Source organism: Centroberyx affinis, unplaced genomic scaffold, assembly GCF_046629955.1.
Source record: "Centroberyx affinis isolate AG114_WGS23_722 - 3 ecotype Tasmania unplaced genomic scaffold, CSIRO-AGI_Caff_v1 ptg000476l_1, whole genome shotgun sequence".
In the NCBI taxonomy this organism is placed as follows: domain Eukaryota; kingdom Metazoa; phylum Chordata; class Actinopteri; order Beryciformes; family Berycidae; genus Centroberyx; species Centroberyx affinis.
This window is the reverse complement of record NW_027279134.1, coordinates 154,230-164,290: the sequence shown is the minus strand read 5'-3', so window position 1 is coordinate 164,290 and position 10,061 is coordinate 154,230. Positions and strand designations below refer to the sequence as shown.

Sequence of the window (10,061 nt, the reverse complement as noted above, 5' to 3'; positions counted from 1 at the left end):
TGATATTGGTATGAACGATGCAAGGAGATAAACAATTAACATTCAATTCCAGAAACTCACATTTCTTAAGCCAAGAATCCTTTTGGGCATCTATATTTTTGTGTTAAAATTAGGAGAAAACAAATCCCCAGTAGAGGATGTAACTTTGCTAAACATTTATTTTTGTGATGTGTTTGCTTGTTACCTCTGCCAGAGAGGTTACGTTTTCGGTGCCGTTTGTTTGTCTGTTAGCGGGATTACGAAAAACTACTGGCCTGATTTTCATGAAACTTCGTGGAAGAGTGTAGCATGGGCCAAGGAAGAACCCATTAAATGAGTGGATCCGGATCCGACTCACAAACAAGCAATAATAGCACAAACCTTGGCGGAGGTCTGCGCTCTCTGAGTGCCCTTCTAGTTTTTAATGAAATTCTTGCTTTGATTCACTCTTTTGTCAGTTTTTTTCTAAGATGTTTGAAGGAAGTGTTGCTATAGGGAAGAATGCTTGAGACTTGAATTATCTCAGTATTTGAATTTCAGTCGCAGTTTGACGCTCTGGTCGTAACAGTTGACGCAGACGGAGAACACATTCTGGAGCAGCTCCAGGTATCTCCTCAGGTCAACATACATGTATATCATCAGTTGAAGCAGTGCTGAAGTCATTACTGTAGGACATGTTTAGCCACTGCTTGTGTTTGTTTACATAATTGTGTAGAATGAGATGCACATGTCTCATAACTGGGTGGTAAATTAAGCTCCTCGCTTAAAACAAATAGCTGTAATTATCTTTGACTTATGAGGCTTACTGATTGGCCTACACTCAAAATACCCCTCAGGCCTCGTGGTTCTCTGACCACTTTGTTATGAACAGGCAGTGAGTGGGAGGTGGTTAAGCCAAGGCTATAAAGGAGGGGTGATGGGACGAGTGAGACAGAGAATAGAGAGACTGCAAAAAGAAAGAGGAGGACTCCGTCTTTGTTTTGCATCTCCTTCTTCGAAATTTAATTTTCTTTGACATCCAGCACTTCGAGAAAACAAGTGAGTACATTTTTTTTTAGAGAGATTTAGTGGGCTCAATTTTGCACTTAGTTACTTTTTAGAATTGTCCTACAGCAAGTATAAGGACAGGGAAGAAAGCTTTTGTTAATATTATTTCTTTTGTATCTGAACATTTGCCAATTCACTTTGTATCATTGAAGTTATTTGCATAGCTTCATTGTATTTTAATACAATTTGTGAATGTGAGTCTCAACACCATTCTGCAGTTAAAAGGTCTGGATAATAACACAATAGCTAAGAAATAGCACCTTTGGTGTGTCTTTTAATCTAGATTAATTTGTAGCCATAAAAGCCCTCGATGGAGCTTTAAATATTACCATACTCTTTTTGGTCAATAATTACCTGTTTCTAGAAAATCTATATCTATGGCACTCTGAAGTACCTGGTTTCCATGGTTTATACTTTGCTTGCATCTTCTGTCTGATCTATTTAAACTCACATGACACATGAGAGCAGTTGGTGGAATGGCCCATTCTCATCACTTTGTAAGAGAAATGTTCGAGAAACCAAAACCGTACTAGTGTCCGGTGTCTCTTACTGGAGCATCTCTACCAACCACATATTGTATTTCTTGCTAGCTAAGTGTCAACAAACAATTTTGCCTCCATGTTATTGTAATGCTTAATTTGCTGCAGGTATGGCTTTCGTATGCATCAATAGTGAAGTCAAAAGTTGAGGATATGAAAATATGAAAATGTTGCACAATAAGTTTGAAGTTAGGTTATGAATCCATCTTGTGGTCTTTGTCAGATGTCATCTCCTTTCTCCCCCGTCTTTTCTATGTCTCCTGTGCAATGGAGAAGAAATGCAGTAAAAAAATCATCTTTGAATTTTCACCCTGTGACCTGTCCACACAGAAGGACCAAGTTCAGTTCATTTCTGACCCAACAGGGATGTTCAGCAGTTAAATTAACACCGAAAAATAGAATATAATCCTTGTTATAATCCGACCTCATCCCAGAACATGAGATGGATCACTGAGACCTTGTTTTGGTATAGATTTTGATCCTCAAGTGATGCACACTGATCCTTGACTCACCTAAGACTTTGTGACTCCTAGGGCCATCCGATGATTTCAGGATTAACACAAACAGGATTACCATGGTGACTGTTTATGACAAGTGAGAAGATGAGAAGATTGGTTAGATCAGGATAGGTGACTGACCTGGTTAAAAATAGTAATTACACAAAGAAAGAAGTCTGCAAACCCCTAAGAGGATAAAGTATGAGTGACAGGAGCTCAAAGAGGGTTGGGTGGGGGGTTGTTGTGTTGTCCATCTCCACATTCAATAGATTATCCAGGTTGAGACATTCATGATGAATGACAAAAACATGTTTCTTTCTTTGTAAAAAAAAAGTCTCAAAGATGAACGCAGCAGCAGCAGAAGGCGTCAAGCCCGCTCCTCCCAAGTTCAAGCAGAAGGAGGCCAGGCAGTTCAAGAGCAAGGCTCCCAAAGCTGGACAGAAGGGGTGAGGCTGGAAAACATCTCTCTCTCTCACACACACATCATGCTATTCATCCAATAACTGTACACCTACCGCCATATTCCCAAACCATACTGAACGGAATATACAATTTCACTTTGGTTTCTTCTTTTTTTCATAGGTTTGACAATGACGTCCCAGGGATGGAGGGTCTTGGAGGTGAGGATGAATTGTCACAGTAAGCAGCTTACATGTCAGATACATGTTCAGTCCTAACTCATTCCTCTATCTTTCTCCCCTCCAGACTCCGCGGTCATCTGCCCCTGGGAGGCGTTTGGTGACATGGAGCTGAGTGACCTGGCCCAGTTTGGCATTGTCTAGACCTGTTAGACGGGGTCTCCCACCCTGGTGCTGCAGGGTTGTGATGTCTCAGTGTTTCTCTGCTCTGACCGGCGTCGAAGACAGGAGCGTGCTCTACGCTGGAGGATTGATTTCATCAAGTTATGGTGCAACACAGAAAGCACCGTGCAACAGATCTCTACAGTCCCATGGTTAGGGACACACCCAAACCCATCTCATCCCAGTAGAGAAAAATCCTGCCTCTGTCCCCTATGCAAATCTGAAATTCACTCCCTCTTTATACTTTAAGTATTTTCTAGTCTGTGGTTAAATCAATGATACCTACATTTTCCTCTTGATTATGTCATATTTACTGGAAACATTGATGAGGAAAAATGTACCTGACTCCCGCTTTTCCTATTCTTGGTCTGTCATTCATGTGTGACGATGGAGTGATTGATTATCCGTAAACTGGTATAAACTAAATTCAAAAAATACTTACAAAATTGAACCCCATATATATGTTTTGTTTAGTCAACATATAATCCTGTAGTAGCCATATAATCACAATGTTATTAGAATAAATTTCAGTATTTATGTGCTCGTATAAAAGTTATTTTCCTTACCGCATTTGGTTTCTTGTGATTTTTCACTTGTCAGTAGGTTACCGTCCTTTTTAAAGATATGTACCCCTTGACTTTTTGCAATTGTTGGTGTGATAAAAAACAATGTAAAATCAGCCTCCCACTATTTAAGAACATACATACATACATACATACATACACATACGCACACACACACTAAACATGTCATTCCCCATGAATGATGAAGTCCCTGTCTGGGCCAATCAGTAACAAATGTGTCCACTTGTTTTGAGCTGTAACTGTGGTTTCCCCTTGGGCCAATCAGTGTAATTTTGAATTTTGGAATGTGAGCTGCATCATTTCCCCAAGTTTCAGCAAAATCCAACATGTAAACAAACACTTAATCCAAACAGTGCAATTTTAAAAATGCCAGAATGTTGCAATGAGGCACATTATTCCCCTGAGTTTCATGAAAATCCGATCAATGGAGTACAAGATATTGAGCAATTAATTGTGGGGGACAATTAGTCAGGAGAAATGCCACAGTATGAGCCAACTGAGCTTTATCAGGCTCGTTCCTGCAGAGCTCCGCTCGGCTTGGCTCTGAGTAATGGAAATGAGGTGTTAGATCTAGTTAGTTGGGCTGCTGTTTTCCAGAAAGCAATAGTCTAGCTGATAACATAAATTGCGCTTACCTGTCTAGGTTTTCAGTTCTCATTCCTTTGGCCTGTCTCAGGTTCGTCCATGTTTCAATAACGATACCAATGGAGGAGGAAGGTCTTGCATAAGAACCTGTCTTTGAGCAGCTGCTTTGTGCTGCACAGTATTTAAGAATCTCCCCAAGGTTGTACATTGTCTCCGTTCAGACTCAAGATGCAAGTAAATATAAATTAACAACAACATCTTGAGGCATATATATATATATATATATATATATATTTATATATACAAAATTACTCATGTAAAATTATGAAAAATATTTCCAAAGTCACCGGCACCCAATGTATTGAAATCTACATAAAGAAATATGTGTAATATGAATTATAGATTGAGCACTAGCTGTAAATTGGCAGGTTGCAATCCAGCAATAGCATAGTGCACAGCAGACCCATCAGCTAATTACCTCTCCTTGATCTTCCATCTGTGAACAGTAAGCATTTAGCTGAAGGGCAGAGATGATTTTCAGCCTCTCTCTCCATAAAAATCCTCCATAAAAGACGTGTCTCCTCTTATCCAGCGTGTGCAGTAAAAACTCTCCTCTTCAGATGAAAGAATTACAACGGATGCTATATTGCACTGAGGAGCAAGCCATCAGCACCAAGCCTTGTAGCTAGGCCACATTCTTTAAACAAGAGGAATCTGAGCTGCCTAATGTCCTACTATAATCACCATGATATATTACACATGACCAGTTATGCTAATGAGTTCATTAATTAAGTCAATGAATGTGTTAATTAGCAAATATTTCTATGTCAACATCCTCGTCTTCACATAACAGATGGGCTGCATGAATGTGAAGTCTGTGTCTTTAAGCATTAAGGAGTTATACTTGTTTCAAGAAAAGCAGGTTTCCCTCATTAATATGCAAGAATGGGTCAACACACAGACAGACAGACATATAGACATACAGACTCACAGACAGACGCCACCATGGTGACATAATTCCCCGCATTACCATGGTGTGTGTGTGGGAGGGGGAGGGGGAGGGTGGTAATAATAGAAATGGGCTATTTTCTTCCACTTCAGGTCAGGTCGAGTCAGGTCTTCTAAGGCAAACGCACCCCAAATTTAGATGAAGGCGGGATAAATTGAACACACAACTTCAAATACTATTTCGTGGGGACTTTATTTTCTTTTCTGTTAGTTTCCCCCAATTATGGAGAGTAGCCTATAAGAAACGTTGGCTTCCACTGAAGGCAAGGCTTTCAAATTTACAAAAGAAACATTTACAAAAAAATAATAAACAAAAAAAAAAGAAACTCAGTACTATCCCAGTACAGATAACACGTCACAGAAATGGTGACAAATTGACACAAATGTGGCACAAATACGGCAGTGGCACCTCTATAAACGCAAGAAAACACACAAACATAGAAAACACAGAAACATATTCACCACACTGCCCTGTAAATTCTCACATTCATTCATTCTGCTTTACACATTTGACAAACAAAAATACAAAACAGCAACAGCTCTTTCATACCGAATTCACAGATAGCAAACTGCTCTGCATGTGTGAGGTTTTCAATCCACAACCATCTGCAATCCTACCAAAACAATCGCACAAAATGTGGTCTTTTTATGAGTGCATCAAACAACATTAAACCAATATTTTACAGAATTGTGCAAAATAACCTCAAAACCACATAAGATGCTTGATAAATGTTCTCACCGTTGGAACCAGTGGCCATCCCCAGCGAAAAGTAGCACGTTACAGTATGTTATACTTCCTGTATTTTACCCAGCGTTCCCTGACCACTCAGCAGGCATACCGCTCCAAGAAATGGTGAACCCACGCCCCCTGCTGTCCAAAGTAAGCATCCCCAGCTGCATCGCAGCAACGGAAAACTTCATCCACATGGATTTTATTTCCCGTAGATATTATTTTACCTCCTGGTTACATAGACTTGTTTTGTAGTTATAGAATAATGTATCTTCAAATGAAAATTGATTAATTAACCACCTAATATCGATGGTGGCTATTTTAACATAATAATTTACAAATATTACTATTGAATGATTTCTGTAATTTAATCTGTAATCTGTAATTTTCTGTTAAAATAGCCTCCTACAAACAGGTGCTAGGTACGGTTTTGGCACTGCTCTGAGGACAGCGATGCCAGATTATCAGAGCTGCCTGGACTGGAGAAAGATCAAGTGATTAACAAGTTAATAAGATTGACCTCTTAATAAGGTGCCGTGTTTACTCTGCCCACTAAGTCAGCCACACTGGACAGAAGTGCAAAGCTGTTTAGTTCAGTTTGATGGGACTGTGTGAGCGGATGCTTCGGTAGCCCGCACACAGTAGCCAAACTTTCTGATTCACCAATTTAATACAGCTTCAAAGGATTTTTTTTCAGAGGCCATGGGGCAGGAAGAAAGCCACAGCGAGGAAATGGATTTAGCACAAATTCAGGATCTGTGCATCATTTTCATGAAGGAGTGTCCGAGCGGTGCTCTGCACCTACACGAGTTCAAGAGGATCTTCGGGGTACCAAGCAGCTCGGAGGAGGAGTCCCTCTACATTGAGACAATATTCCGCTCCTTTGACACAAATCGGGTAAATGAAGCCACTATTGCAATATCTCAGAATAGAATCAAATTGTCATTAATTGTTGAAATTGGAAATTAATTGAATAACGAGATGGGTCATTGTTTGTAGGATAATACACTGGATTTCCTGGAGTATGTGGCTGCACTTCATTTGGTGCTGCGGGGGAATCTTGAAGATAGACTGAAATGGTCCTTCAAGATATATGACAAGGACGGAAACGGCAAGTTGGACAGGCAGGAGGTGAAAAATCTCATAAGGGTAAGAAAGACCTGGTTCAGATTTCTGTTTCAGGTTTCATTTATTTGGAGACATTTCTTTTTTTGTGAATTCCTTTTGTAATGTATCACTCATGGAGTAGAAAGCACCAGTTTTGTAGGAAATAGGACCCATTTGAACTGGGCAGAATATAATCAGGATTACTGCATGTGAACTTTTTAAGGGCACTAGGTTTCATAACACAGATGCTCTCAAACCAGATTATATGAGGGTAGCTATTACTGTCCCAGCGACTGGCTTAAGGACAGGGGTCACGTATAGGAGGCTTGCACGTTATTGGCTAAAGAGTCAATGGTCTGTGTGTAATTCTTGAGATAAGAACATCTTCACCCTAAGCCTCTAACTTTAGAAACCTAAAATTTGCCCTCTTACTCAACTAACCCAAACCCTGAGCACTACACGCCATTTCAACATTGCATCTACAGTATGCTTTATATAGCCCAGGATCTTGGTTTTTGCTATGTATAGCCCAGTTTTATACCAAGCAGTAAATACATTATTGCATATTTAGACAATGTATAAACAGCTGTAAACATCAAGTCCTTATGTACAACATAATGCTTTATTTTGGTCTTATACCCCGGAAGACATCTACTAAACTTTTCAACCCTATGTAGCCAAATTTTAGCCTAGACGTCTATAATAATTTAGACATCAACATAAAATAGCTCAGTGGGTTACTATCATCATGCAGTTGTTTTCACTAATACATAGCCTACTTGCTTAAAACTTTGTTCCAGAGTCTCCATAATTTTGGTAACCCATTACTGTCTTTCATATAATCTTGGAGTCTTTCCTCCATACTATAATTAAAACATTTTAATATCAATATTCCATGGTATTGTGTGATTGTGCCCAACAGTCAATGACGGTTTCAAGTATGGGTAAATAGTGCTTGAACCGATGCTGATTTACTGTGACGTCTTTGTCATCTAAAAAGTTTAAAACAAAATTTCATCCTGCTAATGACTTATTGAAGAAGTTTAGACTTATTTTCCTACAACTGTCTACATTTATGCAATACAGATAAATTTCATGTATCCCCCAACAGATAATTTACAAAATCAAGCTCCAGCGGAGTGACAGCACTATGACGCCTAATGAAGCCTGTGACAGAATCTTTGAGCTGGTTGACCAGAATAGCGATGGTAAGTCTGTTGGCAAACCACAGAAGTTACACAATATATAATGGAATATAAAATGCTTTGTCCTTTTGTGATTATGTTTCCAACAACAGAAAATTGCTAGAAAGTAAAGTTTTGTCTAATTTGATAGGTATGGGAACGTTAATGTTATGTTGCATTGGTATTTTTGCAATGGTAATTTCTCTGTGTTTTGGAAGTAATATTTAATGGTAACACTTTACAATAAGGGTCACTAAGTTAAGGGTTAGTTAATGCTTAATAAGGGTTAGTTAGTTGCTTAATAAGCATTAACTAACCCTTAATTAACAGTTAATTAAAGTGTAATTTACTAATGGTGTTCATGTTAACTAAGGTATTAATTTATACATTATTTAATAGTTTCTAAAGATGACTATTAAATAATGTATAAATTAATACCTTAGTTAATATGAACACCATTAGTAAATGATTACCAGACACATTAGTTAACTGTTAATTTAGTGACTTAATTTAGTGACCCTTATTGTAAACAAATGATCCACTGTTAATGGATAAGCCTAAAACTAACCCTAACCCAACCAAAGTGTTAGATGCCTAACCCTTAACCCAAACCTTAACCAAAGTTGTTTTACTTGACTAATTTAACTGTTAGCTAACCTTTTCACATGATGAACAGGTGAAAATGCCGTGTCCAGTTTGTGCTATTGTCACATAATCCAAGTCAAGGTGGAGGAATGTAATTTGTGCCCACATATTATGAGGAATTAATGCTCTTTTCACAAAATTTTATTAGACTGTGTTGGTCCACTGGGGGACACTGTAGGTCAAAACTCAGCTGTAAGCAGGACACTGGAGTCTTACATAAGGTCCTAGATTATCATCTTTAACAGCTGTTTAGTGTTTACTAGCTCAGTGATTCTCAACCTTTTTCATATGAAGGACCCCTAATTTTGTCCACATTAGGGCCACGGACCCCCATATGATGAGATTTTGTCTCTTGGACCCAAATCTGAGAATATTTTTATTGTTAGATATGATTTTGTCCAGAATTCCATGACTGTCTGTATTGTAGGTAGAGAGATAACAGTGAAACTATGATCAAAACAGTCATTCTTCTGCATTCTCTAATTGTGTTAACTTCTTGTAAATTAAATAATGGTGAAATTTAACAATTCATCAATTTGCTGTGGACCCACTGGAACTCCCTCAAGGACCCCTGGTGGTCCCCGGACTGCACGTTGAGAACCACTGTACTAGCTGACAGCACTCATCATCCTTCCACTGATCATAAGTTATACATCAAAAATCACCATCACAATTTTTTTATTTGTCATGAGCAGAAGGGTTAAAAAAAATAACATTTTCATAGGTTGGTAGGGAGATTTCAGGTGACAAGCAATTTTATATCATCTCATATTGACTTGACAAAAATTGACTTTCCCACAGATATATAATGACATTTTGAGTAATTATTTTCTAAGTTCTAGAAAACACTCTGTTTATTTTGAAGAACAAGCTCATTTTACAGTTGTGATTATCATTTTCCTCTCCCTTTTTGTCACATGCAAGGTCATCAATGTAGAGTCACTTGAGAAATAGATCTAGTTTGAAAGTGGCATGTGTTTTCTCTTATTTAAATGTGTGTGTTGTGCCCCACAGGCCAGATATCCCTGACTGAGTTCATGGAGGGTGCTCAGAAGGATGAATGGGTCATGAACCTGCTGAAGCTGGACGTCAACGCCACCGGCTGGGTCATCCAGAACTGTGGGAAACTACCTTGAATCTTTTCTTACTGGGTTCACCACCCAGAAGCTTTTGTCTGAAGCTGACAACACAGTGTTGTCTTGATACAAAACGACACGCCTTGGGTTTAAAAGGTTTGCCTGTGTCTCCGTGTCGACTCCTTGTGATGGTTTGGAGTCGAGCACAGTGCACTTTTCCATGGCTTCAGGTGTGGTTTGACTGTCAGCGGTCCTTGCTGCATGCCTACAGTCTGTGTTG

At 38.9% G+C, this 10,061-nt stretch overlaps 2 protein-coding genes across 2 annotated transcripts; both read left to right on the top strand.

Annotated features, from left to right (window-relative positions):
* The first annotated feature begins 924 nt into the window (after positions 1 to 924).
* Positions 925 to 3,403, top strand: LOC139642405 (retinal cone rhodopsin-sensitive cGMP 3',5'-cyclic phosphodiesterase subunit gamma-like). Its single transcript, XM_071517222.1, has 4 exons — positions 925 to 1,017; positions 2,397 to 2,508; positions 2,645 to 2,682; positions 2,768 to 3,403. Exons 2-4 carry the CDS (start codon positions 2,405 to 2,407, stop codon positions 2,842 to 2,844), a joined length of 219 nt encoding a protein of 72 aa, XP_071373323.1. The 5' UTR covers positions 925 to 1,017; positions 2,397 to 2,404; the 3' UTR covers positions 2,845 to 3,403.
* Positions 3,404 to 6,471: 3,068 nt separating this feature from the next.
* On the top strand, positions 6,472 to 9,841 carry LOC139642408 (guanylyl cyclase-activating protein 2-like). The gene is made up of 4 exons (XM_071517226.1): positions 6,472 to 6,666; positions 6,769 to 6,918; positions 7,988 to 8,084; positions 9,720 to 9,841. The coding sequence occupies exons 1-4, from the start codon at positions 6,472 to 6,474 to the stop codon at positions 9,839 to 9,841; spliced, it is 564 nt and encodes a 187-aa protein (XP_071373327.1).
* The last annotated feature ends 220 nt before the right edge of the window (positions 9,842 to 10,061 follow it).

Coding starts and splice junctions, on each gene's coding strand:
- LOC139642405 (XM_071517222.1), top strand. CDS start 2,405: ATGAACGCAGCAGCAGCAGAAGGCGTCAAGCCCGCTCCTCCCAAGTTC. Junction 2,509..2,644: donor CCCAAAGCTGGACAGAAGGG/GTGAGGCTGGAA, acceptor TTTTTTTCATAG/GTTTGACAATGACGTCCCAG. Junction 2,683..2,767: donor AGGGATGGAGGGTCTTGGAG/GTGAGGATGAAT, acceptor TCTCCCCTCCAG/ACTCCGCGGTCATCTGCCCC.
- LOC139642408 (XM_071517226.1), top strand. CDS start 6,472: ATGGGGCAGGAAGAAAGCCACAGCGAGGAAATGGATTTAGCACAAATT. Junction 6,667..6,768: donor GCTCCTTTGACACAAATCGG/GTAAATGAAGCC, acceptor CATTGTTTGTAG/GATAATACACTGGATTTCCT. Junction 6,919..7,987: donor AGGTGAAAAATCTCATAAGG/GTAAGAAAGACC, acceptor ATCCCCCAACAG/ATAATTTACAAAATCAAGCT.